The sequence below is a fragment of the Bombina bombina genome, chromosome 8 (assembly GCF_027579735.1).
Source record: "Bombina bombina isolate aBomBom1 chromosome 8, aBomBom1.pri, whole genome shotgun sequence".
Classification (NCBI taxonomy): domain Eukaryota; kingdom Metazoa; phylum Chordata; class Amphibia; order Anura; family Bombinatoridae; genus Bombina; species Bombina bombina.
Window position 1 is genome coordinate 205,491,237 of NC_069506.1, and position 21,364 is coordinate 205,512,600.

Below are 21,364 nucleotides of genomic sequence, written 5' to 3' on the forward strand. Positions count from 1 at the left end.
GCAGCGGAGCTTGATACATATGCCCCAATGTCTCTTTAAACTATTTAATCCTTTACCAAAGACCCAGTAAAATAAAGACACCAGACCAGAATGTTTGGCATAAAAATAACAGCAACAATGTTATTAAACACACAAATGTAATCGATACACCAAACTGGACCTACCCTTCTTCTCACCTAGGCCCTGATGATCAAGACATCGTCAGTCCAATAAAAATTTGCCTTTTTGGCCTTGCCAGTCTCGCAACAAGTGGCAATGTGTCTCCCATAGGAAATAATAAGGATTACAGCTTCAACAAAAGTCCAACAACATGGCCACTGATCTTCAATATCAGCTTGGTGAGGGGGGAGGCTGTATTTGAAGTGTTCCACAAAGCCAAACAAATACAAAAGGTCCTCTTCTTATCTTCATCAGAAGTAATCAACAATGATACTGAGGAAAAAAGAAAAGAAAAAATACAGGAAACCAAAAAAATCCAAACAGTCCTATTCTTTTCTTCATCAGACATAATCCAGAAGACAGTGACGGCTCATCCAGTCCTTGACGGCTCCTCTGGTCCTTGGTAGCTCCTCTGCTGCCGCTCCTCCGGTCCTCTGATGCAGCTCCTTTGGTCCTTGGTGTGACGGATACCCCAGCTACCCCTACTGGGTAGCTCCGCCAAACGGGTTTTGCTTCCTCCCTGCTGACTGCAGCTATGTAGCTGGCAAGTGACCACAGCCTGTAGCGACCCCTGATGCCCAACAGCACCAGTACACAAGGTCCCACCCTGTGGCAGACTCCAGCTACCAAGACTAGGTAGCTCTGCCAGAGTGTCCTTCCTCTGCCTGGAACAGGCTGCTATGTAGCCCAGGAAAGTGATTTCTATGTAGCCCAGGAAAGTAATTCTAGCAGGAGCCCACCTAAATGACTAGACAGACTAGCATTCAGGTGAAATAAGAACTGATTTTATTGTACAACATACACTCCTTTTATACACACAGCTCATCTTGATAAGACAAAGGACAATCCCACTATTTTCCCGCCATTCCCGCCCCTCCAGACAGCCCGGTACCTCCATAGGAGCCACAGTCTCACATAATCCCAAAAAACAAAAAACAGGACAGGCGCAGCCTGGCTCAAGTGAAGTACAATTTATTGATCGGTAAGTGCGCTAAGACAAATGGCTACTTACAAACATTAAAAACACCAAAAAAAACAAAGGCAATAGTGAAGGTCAATTTTCAGAATGAAGACTGCTGCAATTATTCCACAATCCGAGCGTGTAAACCAACGTATAAAGTCCACCTCAGCCGTATGAGATTTAGATAATTTAGGGCTTAAAATATGTGTTTACTCTCATGTATAGACACCACAAGGTTCCGCAGCTGTGGTGTCTCATTATTGGGTACCACAAATAGTTTTCAGATGTAACATTGCACATGAGCAAAACACACTGACATTACCACCTCTGTGTTAGATGACAATTTTACCAGACAAATACAAATGCCACCTGCTCAATCAAATTAACATTAAAAATGACTATAAAGCAATTGTACACTAATAAAAGGGAGCTAAATCAGTATTAAATGGGATCTATCAACATATAGGTCCTTCAACCTGTGATGAAATAAATAAATTCCATTTATTACCATTTGTCCTTAATCTTGTCCATTTTATTATTTATTTTAATAAAAGTATTTCATGATTAATAAGCCAAATAATTATTTTATGTCGTGTTCTGAAGGTAACAATCAATTCCGTCTAACGTTCAGAATTTGTTGTCTGACAAAAACAAGCACAATATTGTGATTATTCCCATAGCTATATACAAACACAGTGCAATAATAAACTGTTCTAACATAAAATAGACCATTTTCTTTTTACACATTCATTAAATAAAAATGTATTGCTGTAACTGAAAAAATAGTTGGAGTTGGAAACTGAGTGGGACAGTAAAGTAGACAACAGTAGGAATAAAAACAGACCTACCATTGGCTATGCCTAGTGGTTCAGTCATTTTTTTACATCAGTTGTATGCAAGTGGAGATGTTCTGGCATCATGGATAATAATTGGTTCAGGACCATTGCCTAAAGTATAGTATAAGAGACTCTAAGCCAGAAGTTTTTTGAGTAAAACTTATAGTTGTGATTATGCTGCTATTTTGCTATATTTAGTAGGTGACACTGACAATGTAACTCTTTTTTACAGTTCTAGTGGGTCCACTAAAGAATCATCTACCAGCGGTACTGTGAATCACCGGAGCAAGCGCAAGCTTTATTCTGCAGTGCCAGGACGTACATTTGTGGCCATAAAACCCTACCAGTCCCAAGGAGAAGGAGAGATATCACTCAGCAAAGGAGAAAAGGTCAAAGGTACTTATCCCTTAATGTTTCAAGCAGTTAGATGATTTTATACGTAAAATGGCATTCTTGAAAAAGGAATACGTTCACAAGATTAACCCCTTAGCTGCCACATAAATGTATGCAACAAATTATGGGCTCCATTTACCATTGTGTGGGCGGACAGATAGGGAACCTGTCCATCTTTGATCTTGGCTAGTCTACTTGTAAATTATTATTGCATGAGTGGCTGCTCATGCAACACTGCCCCCTGCTCTTGTGTAAACAATTGTGCAAAAGCAGAGGATGACAATCACCCTGGTCAGAGTAGTTGGGGGGGTTTAAATTACAAATTCAGTGCCAGATTATAAATGCAGCGGCATTTAGCACTCACGCTAATATCATTAAAAGTAAAGTTGTAATGTGTGTAGGATAGTGCGCGTTTTACAAACTGAAAGTAAAAAGTTAGCATGCATGCGAAACCTGAGGCACAATAATTTCAGGATTTTAGATATCGAGACCGCGCAAACTTCTTCTTCACATAGACTTCAATGGAGAGTGCACCTTAACCCAACACCGCATAAGACCTGCAGTTTTAACCCAAAGTGCATAATAAATATTTTACTTTCCTTTGTTCTTCACATAGGATAAAATGTTCTTTTAATTTATAAATATATATATATATATATATATATATATAAACATTTTTTTGTAAAATATATATCTATATATCTATATGAATATATACAGGTATATATATATATATATATATATATATATATAATAACAATGAACAGATGGCAGCACTCGCTGGTCCTTTAAATAAATATCTTTATTTATGTGACGTTTCAGGGACCGTATCCCCTTCCTCAGACAGAGAACACATACAAAATGCATCCCTTTATACAAACAAACACCAAATGAAACACAAGACCCACCCCCAAAGTGAAAAAACCGCCAAAGGTTGTCATAGCAACCTCCCAAACAATGTGAACACCCATACAACTCCCCCAATGAATAGGAGAGTAAAAAAATAAAAATCAATAACAGATCTCATTGATACATCTAGGTTGAACCTATTCAAATCCGTAGCTTACATATGCTGCCACCTACTATATAATAGTTGTTATAATAAAGTCATACATGGTACTGACATAAATTGAATCTGCACATTGCATAAAAGCCCTATTCATCGTGCTTCAGATCTTTATGTTAGAGTCCTTGCATTAGTTAAGAGCGAGCATGCAATCCATATCGGACACTTACAAATAAATAAACAGTAAAGGGTACAAACGCTGCACTAACATACCTAACGGAGCAGGAACACAGACCGCGCATACAAACAAGCCAAGGGGCGGCGCTATCAGTGTATCACCAGGAAGCAGCGTCTGGTACGTCACTACGCTACCAGATGTAAACAAAACACCAGCTGTCAACCCGGAGACACGCTGATATTACCGAAGGCACATCACTGATAATTACATATCATATAAGAGGAACAATGCACATTCAAATAACAGCTCCTACCTATGTCCAAAATGTCAAAATATCATGATTGTATAATGTACATAAAAACTGTTGAGCGGTACCTTAAAGGCACACACTGGTAATTATTCATTAAAGCAACATTGTTTCAAAACTATCAAAAATAGAAATATGTAAAAATATATACTCGAAAGGGAGATTAATAGCCAAACATAAAGGCCATATGTGTAGCAATTAATATACAGTGGCACCATATCGCCAAATGTAGATAACATTAAACAGATAAATGGCCATATATAACTGTTAGGGTCAAATAGAATAGCAAAATGGATTGATACCTGACTTATAATTAAATAGGTGATTGATGAATTAGTGGACCTACCAACTTCCAATGGCTCATGGACTCTCATAGAAAATGGATCATTAGACAGCCCATTAAATGAGTATTAAAGAAAGCAATGCCAATCCAGCATTGAATTTAGTCCATATGTTTGGATGGTATTCAGCCGGTATGTCCATTTGGCTTCGATTTAGAGGAGGATTCTGTTTCTATCACCACCCCTTTTCAATGGGGGAACGTGGTCTATAAGGACAAAGCGTAGATCAGTAGGATTGTGTCCAGCCTCCAGGAAGTGCCTAGCGACCAGTTGGTCACTCTTTTGATCCTTAATTGCCGCTCTAATGGCCGAGCGGTGATTCGCCATCCGGGTTCGGGCGTCATCAGATGTTTTGCCCACATAGAACTTCGCACAACTACAACTCAATAAGTAGATGACAAACGTTGTGCATGTCAACCGATGTCTTATCGTGAACTTTTTCTTCTTGTGGGGATGGCTGAATGTAGCTCCTGGAAGCATGGAATTGCACGTGGTGCATCCTATGCACCGATAACATCCAAGCTTTTTTGGTTGAAGCCAAGTGTTTTGTTTGTAACAGTGACTCGGATCTGTCTCATGAGGAGGTCCCTCAAGCTGGTATTCCAGGGTCTCATCACTACTAATTATTGGGACTTTATGTCTACAATGTACTTTGAATGGTACTTTACATTATCAATCCAGGTTTAAAAAGTGTAATTGTGGATTTTACTATTAGTATATATATATATATATATATATATATATACAATGCCTTGCAAAAGTATTCACCCCCCTTGACTTTTTACCTATTTTGTTACATTACAGCCTTAAGTTCAATGTTTTATTAATCTGAATGTGATGGATCAGAACACAATAGGATAAGTTGGTGAAGTGAAATTAGAAAAATATATACATAAAACTATTTTTTTAGAAATAGAAAACAGAAAATTGGCATGTGCGTATGTATTCACCCCTTTGTCATGAAGCCCATAAAAAGCTCTGGTGCAACCAATTAGCTTCAGAAGTCACATAATTAGTGAAATTATGTCCACCTGTGTGCAATCTAAGTGTCACATGATCTGTCATTACATATACACACCTTTTTTGAAAGGCCCCAGAGGCTGCAACACCTAAGCAAGAGGCACCACTAACCAAACACTGCCATGAAGACCAAGGAACTGTCCAAACAAGTAAGGGACAATGTTGTTGAGAAGTACAAGTCGGGGTTAGGTTATAAAAAAATATCCAAATCTTTGATGATCCCCAGGAGCACCATCAAATCTATAATAACCAAATGAAAAGAACATGGTACAACAGCAAACCAGCCAAGAGACGGACGGCCACCCACCAAAACTCATGGACCGGGCAAGGATGGCATTAATCAGAGAGGCAGCACAGAGACCTAGGGTAACCCTGGAGGAGCTGCAGAGTTCCACAGCAGAGACTGGAGTATCTGTACATAGGACGACAATAAGCCGTACGCTCCATAGAGTTGGGCTTTATCACAGAGTGGCCAGAAGAAAGCCATTACTTTCAGCAAAAAACAAAATGGCACATTTTGAGTTTGCAAAAAGGCATGTGAGAGACTCCCAAAATGTATGGAGGAAGGTGCTCTGTTCTGATGAGGCTAAAATTGAACTTTTTGGCCATCAAAGAAAACGCTATGTCTGCGGAGGTGTGATTGCCGCAAAAGGTGGCTCTACAAAGTATTGACTTTAGGGGGTGAATAGTTATGCACATTGACTTTTTCTGTTATTTTGTCCTATTTGTTGTTTGTTTCATAATAAAAACATAAAAAAAAACATCTTCAAAGTTGTGGGCATGTTCTGTAAATTAAATGATGCAAATCCTCAAACAATCCATGTTAATTCCAGGTTGTGAGGCAGCAAAACACGAAAAATGCCAAAGGGGGTGAATACTTTTGCAAGGCATTGTACTGTATATGTGTGGGTATATATGTGATTATATATGTACCTATGTATGTATATACATATATACGTACATATAAACACATGTATGTATGTATGTATATATATATATATATATATATATATATATATATATATATATATATATATATATATATACATAAATATGTATATATATATATATATATATATATATATATATACTAATAGTAAAATCCACAATTACACTTTTTAAACCCGGATTGATAATGTAAAGTACCATTCAAAGTACATTGTAGACATAAAGTCCCAATAATTAGTAGTGATGAGACCCTGAGTCATAGTTCCAGGTAGTAGGATCAACGTAGAGTGTAGTCACCCCAGCACGCCAGAATAAGAAATGTAAGGACAGAAAGTATTGTTAGCTGTTAGCATTTAGCAAGTGCACAATAGATGCAGGACAGAGGAATCGCAATCCAAACTGCAGCTCCGGGGGTGTAACTATAACAATGGTGGCATAGCAAATCGCCTATATTGCGAATGGTCAATTAGACCCAGACTCACCATTCAAGCCGACCCAGTAAAATTCAGCATCTTCACCTGCAATACTACTGGCGTTCTGTAATGTGCTGCTTGTCAGCAGCCTCCATCCACGTGGAAATTCAGCATTCCGGCGTCCTACGTTGCAGGGGGAGTGACTCACACCTTGTGACCCTTCAGCTCCAATCAGAACCAATCGGCTTGTCCGTGTATGCAAGCCCTCAGCAAACTTTGATACCAGCTGATGCGGGACTCCAGGGACAAAAGGATAGTCTCTGCTGCCTGATGATATGCAGTAAGATGAAAAAACGATGGTATGCAGACGGCTTTCAACACAACTTGATTTATTATTCCAGATAAAAAATCCATGAATACATAATCATAGAGGGTCACAATGATAGCAGTTGCTTGCAGAAAACTGCTGCTGACATGTTTTGCCTGTCAGGATTCTGCTTCTGCTTCCTGTGTCTGTTTGGTTTGACCCCTAGCTTGTCGACTCCGCTTTGACCTTCCCGGTCTCTTCCTGGTATTCAGCTCCTTATTATACTCCCATACAATAGTCATCATCCTCCTGGGTCCTATCGCTACTATCCTTATAGATTTTTGGTTATTACTCCAATTGACGCCAGGATAATAAGACTACCGGCCAGGATTGGTTTGATAGCAAAATATCTGTTAGGATTCTTTCAGATATTTCTCTATCAAACCAATACTGGCCAGTAGTCTTGTTATCCCGTTGTCAAGTGGAATGATAATGACAAATCTATAAGAATAGTAGCGATAGGACCCAGGAGAAAGATGACTATTGTATATGAGTATAATAAGGATCTGAATCCAGGAAGAGACCGGGAAGGTCAAAGCGGAGTCGACAAGCCAGGGTCAAACCAAACAGACACAGGAAGCAGAATCAGAATCCAAAAGAGTAGTCAGGGAAATCCAAGGTCAGAACCAACAGGGAAACAAACAAGGTGAAATCAGCATGCAGAAAAATAGTCAAAGGAGGTCCAGGTCACAAGCCAAAGTTCGATATCCAAATATATAGCACAAAACACACCCAGAGATAAACTCAATACAAGGGCAATAAAGTAGAAAAAAACGGAATGGCATTTAAAGTAAAAAGTGCGCCACAGGTGACGCAGTAAGTCACAGGTGACACAATACGTCATAGGTGATGTGATATGCCACAGGTGATGCGAGACGGAGCAACCTGGCATCAAAATAGTGTCATGGCAACCTGGAGTCATAACAGTACCCCACCCTCAAGATACTTAGAAAGAGGACCCAGGGCTATTGGGATGGGAACGGTGGGAGGAACAAACCAGCCTAGGATCATGAACATTGGTAGCAGGTATCCAGGTACAATCCACCACCGAATAACCTTTCCAGTCTACCAGATACCACAACTTGGAGCTACAGAGTTTGGAGTCCAGAATATGAAACACTTCGTATACCTGATGACCATCAACCACAAGAGGAGGAGGACAATGGACTGGATGGGAGTACTGTGAAGATAGTGCAGGTTTGAGTAACAAGACATGAAAAACAGGGTGTACTCAGAAGGCAGAGGGCAAGGCTAGTTTAAAGGAAACAGGACCCACTTTCTGTAAGACATGGAATGGTCCAACAAACCATGGACCAAGCTTGGCTGAGGGTTGCTTCAACTTCAAATGTCATGTAGAAAGCCATACTTTACTGCCAACTAAAGGAAGGACACAAATAGATCTGTCACGATTAGCAAAAGTCTTGGCTTTAGTAAGGGAATGGAGTAAAAACTGACAAATGTTTTGCCAGTGTCTGATGAGAGAGCGTACTCTTTGGGAAGCAGTAGGAACCTCTGAATCCAAAGTCACCAGGGGAAAGGTTTGAGGCAGATATCCCAAAGCTGCTTGAGCTGGAGTAGTTTTTAGGGAGGCATTCCATTGAGTGTTGTGGGCTAATTCTGCCAGAGGTAGCAAGGAGGACAAATTATCTTGATGAGAATTCACATAGTGGCGGAGGTAAACTTCAGTGAGTCCATTTGTCTGTGGATGGAATGTTGTGGAAAGAGATATAGTAAAACCCAGTTGTTTGCAGAAATCTCTCCAGAACATAGCCACAAACTGAGTTTTCCGATCAGAAACAATATCAGTGGGAAGACCATGGTGATGGAGGATATGTTGGATGAAGAGGCCGGATAGTTTCTGTGCTGTAGGTAGACTAGGTAAGGTAATGAAGTGGGCCATGACTAGCCCAGAAGAAGTGGCTAAAGCTGTAACACATCAAGGTCAGTTGCTTGGTGCTCATGCTGCACAATTACAAAATCTAGATTCCAAGTTGGACCAAGTTATTGCTATGTTTCAGAATCTATCTCCATCTCAGTTCCAACTTCTGCACCTGTACCTCCAGGTTAGAGTCTGTCTCCGCTACTGAGCCTACTTCTCTGAAACTTTCTTTGACAGAAAAATTTGATGTGGATCCAGAGAACTGCAGAGGTTTCCTCAATAAATGTCTGCTATACTTCAAATGTAATCCTTCAGTGTTTTCCTCCTCTAAAACTAAAGTCTCTTTTATAATCTCTCTTCTGAAAGGCAAGGCTCTGACCTGGGTATCGCCACTTATTGAGAAAGACAATCCGGTACTTAACCACTTTGAGACTTTCTTTCTACCATAAAGAGTGTCTTTGATATACCTGGAAGAACAGTCACTGCTAAATTATCTATTCTGGATCTTCAACAGGGTAACTGTCCAGTATCCCAATATGCTATTGACTTCCGGACCCTTGCTGCTGAGACAGGTTGGGATAACAAAGCACTAAAAGCTGCATTTTAGAAGGGGTTATCTGACCATCTGAAAGATGAATTGGTCTATAGTGAGATTCCTGAATCGCTTAACTCCTTCATCGAGATGTGTATCCAATTAGATAATCAGCATCTAGAAAGGATTCAAGAACTTGAGAGATCTCGAAAGCCCAGCAGATAACCCAATAGAACCCCATTCCTTCAACCACCTACATACCTAAGCTCATCTGGTAAAAATACTGAAGAACCTATGGAAGTTGGATCCCTTCACCTTTCAAACTCTGAGCAACTTAGGTGTAGCTTGGGGTTATGCTTATATTGTGGACAAAAGGGTCACCTTTTATGTAATTGTCCAACCCGTCCAGTAAAAGACAAAGCTTAATTTAGGTGGGAGGAACTGAATTAAGTCATACCAAATATTCTATCTCTTCCCAAATGATGTTTTCTGTTCCTGTAACCCTGCACTTTAATGCTACTACCCTTCACTTACAAGCCATGATGGATTCAGGAGCTGCAGGAGTCTTCATGGATGAAGAATTTGCCTTTAGGAATGGGATTCCTACTATCCTCAGGGCTGTTCATCTCAGATTATCCACTATTAGTGGTCAACCATTGGGTACTGGCATCATGCAATATGAAACCAAACTTTTGCATTTTACCGCAGGAGTGCTTCATAAAGAAATCTTGAGTTTCAACTTGGTCTCTTCTTCCCGATACCCACTAATCTTGGGTTTACCTTGATTCAAGACTCATGATCCTCTTTTCTGTTGGTCTTCTGGGGATCTTCTGTCCTGGGGTGCGCAGTGCATTGACCACTATAGTCATGTTTCACTCAAAAGACTTTCCTGCAATATAGCCTTTGTCTCCGTATATACAGAATTACCTCCAGAGTACAAAGATTTTGCTGATGTTTTCTCCAAATCTAAAGCCGAAGAATTACCTCCTTATCGGGTATTTGACTATCCTATTGAATTCCTTTCTGGCTCCGCTTTACGTAAGGGTAAAGGCTGTGACACACTGCAAGCGGAGCAGCGTGCTGCGTGTAGATGCAACTGTACGCGCTCAGTGTGTCCTGCCTTTTCATCTCTGAGCACTCTGCTGCATCAGGTCGCATAGCTGAGCACTCAGAGATTAAATAATTGAACTTCAGAAGCGATGCGACGCGGTGCGAAGCAGCTGCATCGCCTCGCGCCGCATCGCTTGCAGTGTGTCACAGCCTTAAGACTTATTTATTATCTGTTCCTGAGACTAAAGCCCTTGAGCAATATATTTCGGAAAACCTTGAGAGAGGCTTCATTCGTCCATCCTTTTCACCGGCAGAGGCAAGATTCTTCTTCGTCTCTAAAAATGATGGAGGATTACATCCCTGTATCAACTATCGGGCTGTTAATAAGATTACCGTCAAGAATAGTTATCTGCTACCTCTCATACCTAAACTGTTTGACTATTTGAAAGGGTCTGCTATCTTCAAAAAATTGGACCTTAGGGGAGCCTATAACTTGATCCGTGTCTGAGACGGAGATAAGTGGAAGGCTGCTTTTAATACCAGGTTTGTACATTATGAATATCTTGTGATGCCTTTTGGGCTATGTAATCCCCCAGCAGTCTTTCAAAATTTTGTGAATGAGGTATTCATAGACTATTTGAATCAATTTGTGATCATCTATTTAGATGATATCCTGATCTTTTCTGCAAACCCAGAGGATCACATTAAGCATGTTCATTTGGTCCTTCAATGACTCAGGGATAATAATCTTTTTGCCAAGTTCGAGAAATGTTCCTTTCATCAAACGAAAATCCCTTTCCTGGGTTACATCATATCCAAACTAGGATTTGAGATGGATTCTGGTAAATTATCTGCCATTCTTGACTGGCCGCAACCCACTACCCTGAAAGAGTTACAGAGGGTCTTAGGATTTGCCAATTACTACCGAAAGTTCATTAAGAATTTTGCTTCGATTTGTACCCCTCTTACCAATTTAACACGTAAGGGTGCCAATGTAAACAATTGCTCTGAGACTGCCATCCAAGCTTTCAAACTCTTTAAAGAGGCCTTTTGTTCTGCCCCTCTACTTCATCATCCTAAATCTGCGAACCAGTTTATCTTAGAAGTGGATGCATCTGATGTTGGAGCTAGTGCAATCCTTTCCCAAAGAGATCCAAAAACCTCTTGAATACACCCAGTTGCTTTATTTTCTCGAAATTGTTAGCCCTAAAGATGGCATTGGAAGAATAGTGACACTTATTAGAGGGGACTCATATTCATTTTGTGAATCTCACTGATCACAAAAACCTTCTTTATGTCCAATCTGCCAAAAACTCAATGCCCGACAAGCCAGATGGTGGTTATTCTTCTCACAATTCAATTTTGTGTTGTTTTTTTTTCCCGGGACTAAAAATGTCAAAGTGGATGCATTATCCAGACAATTCCCTTCTAAAGTAACCATGTCTTCTTCTGAGACCATCATCTCTCCGGATAAAATAATCGCTCATATTGATGCTTCTGCCCTCAAGAGTTTAGGACTGCACAAACTCGAATTCCCTCTAACATTAATCTATCTACCAATTGTCTTTATGTACCTAAGAAGCTATGTGTCAAACTTTTTGCTTGGGCACATGACAACAAATTCTCTGGACATCCTGGAATCAAATATACCCTGGAGAGGCTGAGAAGGCATGTATGTTGGCTGACTTTACTAAATTATGCTAAAAAATGTTTCTTTTTGCTCTTTCTGCAACTCTAATAAGACCTCCAGAAAACCACCTCCAGGTCTTCTTCATCCACTCCTGTTCCTCTTCTTCCTTGGACCGATATAACTATGGACTTTATCACTGATCTGCCTCCTTTAGATGATAAAACTACTGTATGGGTAGTTGTTGACCGGTTCTCCCATATGGCCACCTTCATTGCCTTACCTGGTCTACCTACAGCACAGAAACTATCCTGCCTCTTCATCCAACATATCCTCCATCACCGTGGTCTTTCCACTGATATTGTTTCTGATCGGAAAACTCAGTTTGTGGCTATGATCTGGAGAGCTTTCTGCAAACAACTGGGTATTACTATATCTCTTTTCACAGCATTTCATCCGCAAATTACAAATGGACTCACTTAGAGTACCAATCAGTCTTTGGAAGTTTACCTTCGACACTATGTGAATGCTCATCAAGATAATTGGACCTCCTTGTTACCTCTGGCCGAATTAGCCCACAACACTCAATGGAATGCCACCCTAAAAATTACTCCAGCTCAAGCAGCTTTGGGATATCTACCTCAAACATTTCCCTTGGTGACTTTGGATTCAGAGGTTCCTACTGCTTCCCAAAGAGTACGCTCTCTCATTAGACACTGGTGGAACATTCGTCAGTCTTTACTCCATTCCCTTACTAAAGCCAAGACTTTCACAGATCTACAGTATTTGTGTCCATCCTCGAGTTGACAGTAAAGTATGGCTCTCTACCCGACATTTATAGTTGAAGCAACCCTCAGCCAAGCTCGGTCCATGGTTTGTTGGACCATTCCTTATCTTACAGAAAGTGGGTCCTGTTTCCTTTAAACTAGCCTTGCCCTCTGCCTTCTGAGTACACCCTGTTTTTCATGTCTCGTTACTCAAACCTGCAATATCTTCACAGTACTCCAGTCAATTGTCCTCCTCCTCTTGTGGTTGATGGTCATCAGGAATACGAAGTGTCTCGTATTCTGGATTCCAAACTCCATGGCTCCAAGTTGTGGTATCTGGTAGACTGGAAAGGTTATTCGTTGGTGGATCGTACCTGGATACCTGCTACCAATGTTCATGCTCCTAGGCTGGTTCATTCCTTCCACCATTAACATCCCAATAGCCCTGGGTCCTCTTCCTAAGTATCTTGAGGGGGGGTACTTTTATGACTCCAGGTTGCCATGAAACTATTTTGATGCCAGGTTGCTCCGTCTCGCGTCACCTGTGGCGTATCGCATCACCTGTGACGTATCACGTCACCTGTGGCACACTTTTTCCTTTAAATGCCATTCAGTTTCTCTACTTCATTGCCCTTGTATTGAGTTTTGGGTGTGTTTTGTGCTATATATTTGGATATCGAACTTTGGCTTGTGACCTGGACCTCCTTTGACTATTCTTCTGCCTGCTGATTTCACCTTGTTTGTTGCCTGATTGGTTCTGACCTTGGATTTCCCTGACTATTCTTTTGGATTCTGATTCTGCTTCCTGTGTCTGTTTGGTTTGACCCCTGACTTGTCGACTCCGCTTTGATCTTCACAGTCTCTTCCTGCTATTCAGTTCCTTATTATACTCCTATACAATAGTCATCTTTCTCCTGGGTCCTATCACTACTATCCTTATAGATTTTTCATTATCATTCCACTTGACGCCGGGATAACAAGACTACTGGCCAGGATTGGTTTGATAGCAAAATATCTGAAAGGATCCTAACACCTAAGGGCTTTCAAAGAGTTCATCTTCAAGAATGTCATATGACACAAGTACACACTGATTGGATATTCATTGGAGTGTCAAAAAAAAAAAAAAAAGAGTTCATCCCAGTGGGCTGGAATAACATTGTATTAGAAGCATTACTATAGGCACGGGTTTAACGCTTTTCATGGATATGTAAAAAAAAGGTACACATATACTTTTTAATGGCAAAGATTACATATATGGCATTTGATTGCCTAAAGTTTACTATCACTTTAAGACTGCTGCTTCTTTAAGGTTACACTGAACCCAAATGTTTTCTTTTGTGATTCAGATAGAGCATGCAATTTTAAGCAACTTTCTAATTTACTCATATTATCAAATTTTCTTCATTCTCTTGCTATCTTTATTTGAAAAGCAAAAACATTTTTGGTGAACAACCTGGGTTGTTCTTGCTGGTTGGTGGATAAATTCACCCACCAATAAACAAGTGCTGTCCAGAGTCCTGAACCAAAAATTGTCTGGCTCCTTAGCTTAGATGCCTTCTTTTTCAAATAAAGATAGCAAGAGAACAAAGAAAAATTGATAGTAGGAGTAAATTAGAAAGTTGCTTAAAATTGCATGCTCTATCTGAATCACAAAAGAAAAAATTTGAGTTCAGTGTCCCTTTAACGACCAGCTTCAGGCAAGCTTAAGCGAGACTAAACTGCGGGAGCTCTAAAGCTGCATATGCTGCTTGATAAATGGATCCCTCTACAGTAATTGCTATTTTACTGTGGATTTATTTTACAGCCAAAATAATGAAGCTCTCATTTTATCCCTATGAATAAAGTTATTCAATGAAACAGTAACCTGTGTCTCTTTAGAACTGACATAGTAAAAAAAATAAAAAAAAAAAAATAGAAAGATTGAACCACACAAATTTCCTATTAGTTAAAAATAAATTCTATTTATAAATTCTATTTAGTTAACAATGAGCAAAATGTTTATTTAATTCCTAAGACATTTCCTGGCGATTATTAATTGATTTTTATAAATCTGAGATGGTTTATAGTTATGTACAGTAGATGGTATTTTCACATAATTATTATTATTTTTGTTTTTATTTAATATTTTTTATTCAGTTTTCAAAAGTATAAGAAACAATTGGGGACACTCAGGACACCTGCTCCAAAAAAAACACATAGAAGTAACGGACACGCAGGTCCGGTTAAGTTTAGTGAGAAGACATTGATAAAACACCAAAAATTTTAAGGAAGGGGAACAAGGTGTGGGGTGAAAATAGTTCACCTAAATTGAACCCAGATGTGGGCTCAGAATGTAGGGGGAGCAGAGCTAGTATATGTAAATGCAGTTTTACTATTATTAGTGTATATTTGTCAATCACCACTAAAATAAAAAATAATTAATGTAAATTGAATTTCTTAAAAATTAACATTGTTTTGCTTGCAAACTAACAACAATATACAAATATTATATAGTAAAAACTATAGTAAAAACTGGGATATTATAAATTTGAATGCAAATATAGACACTGTATATGTGCATGTTTCTGTTGAATCCCTTATAGCATGCTTCATTAAGTCCATTCAGCAATCCTACTGTTCAATGTAATCGCATGCTGTAAGAAAAATACAAAGCAGCCTGCTCAGCAAAACATATTTAAATTTACAAACTGCAGTAAGTGGCTCCAAAAATATCCAGACCACGTAAAGTTGATATTTTCTACAGTAGGAATCTAGACAAGCTGGATGTCAATCTTGAAAACAAAATGCTCTCGGAATGAGATTTACAGCTTAAGATCAGGATCATTGAGACACACTAAAAAGGATCTTTTGGCTCAATTCCACTGTAGTATAGCATTATATGATACACCGCACAAGGGAACAATAGCACATTTTAGAGCGAATATCCACTTTATTGTGGCAGAAAGGAACATATAAAAACTGTGTTTATTCAGAAGACCTAGATGACATGAAAAATTATAGTTTACTTTTTTACATTACCCATAGTAAATCTGTATTTCAAAATATCACTGAAACATTGAGAGTGCAATAGATCACAGAACAGTTCCCCTGTGTCAGTCAAAAGCTGATGTTCCGCCTGGATTTTCACTGGGTTTTCTTATCTATGGTCATCTTAATCTTTTTTTTTTTTTTTTTTTTTTAAACCACTAGAAACTTCAACTATAATGTTGCCTTTTAGTGTGGTTGCGCTGAATTACCTTTACTAATGCTTTGCGTTGAGAGGATTCCCAGCAGTGTTCCTATCCCAAAAACACTTTTTCAAGCAGCTTTGATCCTTACAATGGGAAGTAAATTCAAGGCTCAATGTGGTTACAAAAGCATATCAACCGGCAAGCATAGACGTGATCCACAAGTGACCATTGGCTCAGGAAACCCCACTCCAGCTTGTAAAAGTGGCCAACCTCTCCCAGGTGGACCGAGTGTTCTCAAAAGGGGGAGAGTAGCTTCCCAGATAATTGAGCAGGCTCAGCCCTCCAGGATCCTAACAGGGCAGCGATCTGGATGAAGAAGCCGGACACCGGTCTTCGAAAAAGAACACCATCGCAAATCCGGTCACATGACACACCGTGATGGTAGGATCTGCGACTGGAGCCACTTTCACTGGTGCCGAGCAGGGGTGTATTTAGGTTTTGTGCTGCCCTAGGCACTCAAAATTCTGCTGCCCCCCCCCAAAAAAAAGGGCTTTTTTCCCTTAATATTTTATTGGGTCCGTGTGTAAAATGTTTTTTTTTTTTCATAACAATTCAAAAGAAAATGGGCTAGCAAAACACTTGCATACAGGTGGGTTGAATTGCATGCATCTCATACCATTTTCTCCTTGAGAGAAGGGAGAGAAAAGAAGGGGAGGGGAGAAAAGGGAGGGAAAGGAAAGAAGGAAGGGAGGGAGAAGAGAAAAGTGGGTAGGGAGAGGAGAAAATGGGGGAGGGAAACAAGGGAGGGAAAGAAAGTGATAGGAGGGAGGGAGTTGAGAGAAAGAAGGGAGAGAGGGAGGAAGGAAAGGAGGGAAAGAAATAAGGGAGGGAGATGAGGGAGGGAGGGAGTGAGTTGAGGAATGGAGGGAGGGAGAACGGGAAAGAAGGGAGAGAGGAAGGGAGGGAAAGAAGAATACACTTTGAAAACTATCACTGCCCTTTACATGAAACAACATACATTAATTACCATCATTCAAGTAATGAAATGTTTTAAGTGTCCATTTACTATTTACTTAGTGGGTTCATGAATGCAGCGAAAGCTAGCTATTAGTAGCTAACATACATTAGCGCCGAGAGTTTTCGATTAGACATCACAAGCTGATCTAAGCAGTGCACAGACGCATCAAGTCTGTTAGTTACTAAGACCTGCAATAAGCACTGTGCTCGCAGATCCACCACAGCTGACAAGGGGGGGCAGCATATCGGCACAAGGTCTTCTCCTCCAGCCTCACCTTGTAAGCATATCCCCGGCAAGTTTCTCACCAAGAACGCTTCCACTGCAAAAATTCCGGCAGCTCTAAATGAAGCAATGGTTTAAAGGAGCACTGTCTGTGAAGAGCGAGCTTAATCAGCGCATGTGCCTTGTCTTCTCCATAAAAGCCTGCATTTTATCGCTCACTGTACTGTGTGCTGGCTTTTAGAGAGAGGATAGGGCAGATGTGCTGCCCCTCCCAAATCTGCTGCCCTAGGCACCGGCCTTGTTGGCCTAGGTCATAATACGCCCCTGGTGCCGAGGTAGGGAACTGTGAATTCAGTGACTTTCTTGATCGCTAGTTGGGGTGTGACAAATCTACACCAAGGTTTCATAGGGGCCCGGACTGTTTGTCTGATCGCGCAGTGCTTAAAGCCCTGCTGAGTTTGGAAGTCCATAGTACTGATTCTTTTTGTTGGCAGCGTGGCTATAGATAGATATTCACTGCAGTAGTTATCTGCAGTTAGGTTAATGGTAGGTGCTGCACACATCAGGGTTGTCTCCGGCTCATTTTCCTCATAGAGCTGTAGTTGGGGTGATAAGGTCACAGCACCGTCGTCTTCAACAGGTTTGGCAGTGCAGATTTTTTTAGCCGTATCATTTTGCGAGGCAGTGTGAAAAGGAGTGAAAGCCTCTCTTATTGTCATCACAAGAGCTTTGTAGTGAGCCTCCATAAGACCCAAAAGTTCAGTTGAAAGAACCCTAGTGACCTCCAAATTCTAAGCACTTATCTGGTGTCGTAGTAATACAAAAGCTTGTGTCGTAAGGTTATTATTCTTCAGCAGTTGCACTATAGTACAAAGAACTGTCCAGTTATATTTAAACTGGTTTGTTGACCCAGGGACCTGGGGGGGTATAAATGCGGCAACCTCAACAGCACTGACAGGCAGACAGTAGAGGCCTCACAACCTCGTGGCTAGTCGCAGTGAAGTTAGCTGAGGAACATAGGTAGGTCAGTGGTGTGTCAGGTATTCCCAGTCTTCTCTCAAGTAGCTTAAGGCAGATTGTCCCAAATTTTTCAAAGAAAAACAAGTAAAACCTAGAATAAAATTCCAAATAAGCTGATTTGGTCCAGGAGCTCCCCACACACACGTCCTACCGCAACAGCTATAGGCTCCGCCCCCCCAATTATTTATTTTTATATATATCACTCCTATAAATGGTTATACAAACAGAAACATCCCTATAATTGGGATGATTTTATATGAATACTTAAAGGGACATCAAACCTTATGATTCAGATACAATATACTATTTTAAACAACTTTTCCAATTTACTACTATTATCCCTTTATTACAGTATCCCTTTCTGAAAGATTAGCAATGCACTGCTGGGAACTAGTTGAACACATTAGTTGAGCCAACAACATGAGGCATATGTGCAGCAATTCCAGGGAAAATGTTATGATTTTGCATATTGTATATCTGTAGACTGTAAGCTCTCAGGAGCAGAGCCCTCTTTCTGCTTTAGTAGATCTGATTAAGTCTGTAAGGTTTTTGTATCCTATCACAAATCCTTGTCATTGTATACACCTATCTCTGTACCCAGCGCTGCATAATTCTGCGACACTATAAAAAAAATAATTGATAAAAATAATAATTATATTGAGCCAAGTCATTGCATAATGTAGCTCTTTATAACATCTGAATTTTAAACATTGTTATTCATATCATTTTTAAGACATGGCTGCCAGTGAGGTGTGCAGCAAATTCCTAATGTAGCTACAGCTCTTTCCAGCAGTGAAAGGGTTAATTGATCTTGTACAAATCTAAATAAATCTAAAGATGAATGAAGGATACATTGTGAAATTATTTGAGTTCTTCCTTCAGCACTTTATAACAGAAATAATATGCTTGTGCTGTACTTATGGAACTGACTGTATGTGCTTTTTCCATAAGGATGTTTTTTACATGCCCTTGAAAGCACTTTACTGAAGAATATCACATAACCATGCACCTGCAGGTACTTCAAAAGTGCTATTGGATTAGTATGAATGAGCATTTTCAAAATCTTTTACAATACTGCCCTCTATTGGTTTGTTTGATTATAGCAGCTTAAATATATAAAGAACAGTGTATTTGGTTTTTATGCTAACAATCAGGTAGATTACGAGTTATGCGCGTTAGAGGGTAATTAATGAACGCAACAAAAGTTGCCTTATTTCACCTTCCATAGCGCTGCCATTACAAGTTTTCAAACAGCCGGCTTGTGTGTGCGATATGGTTGAGTTGAGCGCCATACCGCACAAAATACAAGCGCTGTTTTGACGTGCTCGTTCACGCTTTCCCCATAGACATCACTGGGGAGAGCGTGTTAGAAAAAAAAATAACACCTGCGATCACGGAATGAAAAGCTCCGTAACGCAGCCCCATTGATGTCTATGGGGAAAAAAAAAGTTAATTTAAACCTAACACCCTAACATAAAAACTACATCTAAACACCCCTAATCTGCCGCCCCGACATTGCCGACACCTACATAATGTTATTAACCCCTAATCTGCCACCCCCGACATCGCTGACACCTACATAATGTTATTAACCACTAATCTGCCGCTCCCGACATCACCGCCACTATGAAAATTAATTAACCCCTATCCTGCAGCTCCCCAACACTGCCGCCACTATAATAAACCTTTTAACCCCTATACCGCAAGCCCCCCACAATGAAATATACTAAATTAAATTATTAACCCCTAAACCGCAAGCCCGCCACAATGAAATACACTAAATTAAACTATTAACCGCTAAACCGCAAGCCCCCCACAACTAAATATACTAAATTAAACTATTAACCCCTAAACAGAAAGCCCCCATATCACAATAAACACATTTAAACTAGTAACCACTAAACCTAATGCCCCACAAACTTTATATTAAAATTACAATTTCCCTAGGGGTTACTAGTTTAAACTAGTTTATTGTGATGTGGGGGGCTTTCGGTTTAGGGGTTAATAGTTTAATTTAGTATATTTTGTTGTGGGGGGCTTGCGGTTTAGGGGGTTAATAGGTGTATTATAGTGACGGCGTTGTCGGGGAGCGGCGGGAATAGGGGTTAATAACTTTAGTATGGGGGGCGATGTGGGCGGACGGCAGATATGGGGTTAATAATATTTAAATAGTGTTTGCGATGCGGGAGGGCAACAATTTAGGGGTTAAAAACTTTATTATAAGGGTGACAATGTCTGGGAGAGGCAGGAATAGGGGTTAATACATTTTATTAGTGGCGGCGATGTCGGGAGCGGCAAATAAGGGGTTAATAGGTTTAATATAGTTTATATGTACACAAATAAACAATGGCACTACAATGGGCAATCCCCACTATTGATAATATTAGTGTTTCTATATAGCCTCTCTATTCTTCGTCGCTATAGTACAATTGTTATTACTGGGTATGTGGGTTGGTGCTTTGCATTTGAGTGTGAACTAGCAAAAAGTTGTGGATAAAGGGATATCCACTGGAAAGAATGCTGCTCTGGGCATAGAGTGCTAAGTGCATTCTTTCCAGTGGATATCCCTTTATCCACAACTTTTTGCAGGTTTAATATAGCGTTTGCTAGGCGGGAGGGCCTTGGTTCAGGGGTTAATAGGTAGTTTATGGGTGTTTAGTGTACTTTGTAACAGTTTAGTTATGATTTTTATGTAACAGTTTTGTTGTGTAAAACTCATAACTACTGTCCTCAGATGGCGTTACGGATCATTCGGTATAGGGTGTAACGCAAGTTTTTTAGCCTCACCGCAAAACTTGTAATGGCAGCGCAATGAGAATCCCATGAAAAAACGTAATTTTTACGAGTGCGGGACTGACGTTGCATTACAGGCTAAAAGGCTTGCGGTATAGCTATACCAACAAGACTTGTAATGCCTGTGTTGCTGTTTTTACTCTGAAATTACCATTTTTCCATTGTTTAGAGACGAACGCACAACTCGTAATCTACCTGAATGTTATTAAGATTTTTTATATACTTACTGAGCACACACATAAAGACACAAAAGCATCAGAGAGATGCAGATTAAGGGCTAGATTACAAGTGGCACGTTAAAGTTAGCCAGCGTGCGATATAGCAATATCGCATCAGCGTTAGCTTGCGAGTGTATTA

The 21,364-nt window shown here is 40.1% G+C and overlaps 1 protein-coding gene across 1 annotated transcript in view; it reads left to right on the plus strand.

Annotated features, from left to right (window-relative positions):
- SHANK1 (SH3 and multiple ankyrin repeat domains 1) overlaps positions 1-21,364 on the plus strand; it is a 639,575-nt gene that overhangs the window by 179,820 nt on the left and 438,391 nt on the right. The window contains 1 exon segment of the mRNA XM_053691067.1: positions 2,189-2,352. Within this exon segment, the coding sequence (XP_053547042.1) occupies positions 2,189-2,352 (164 nt within the window).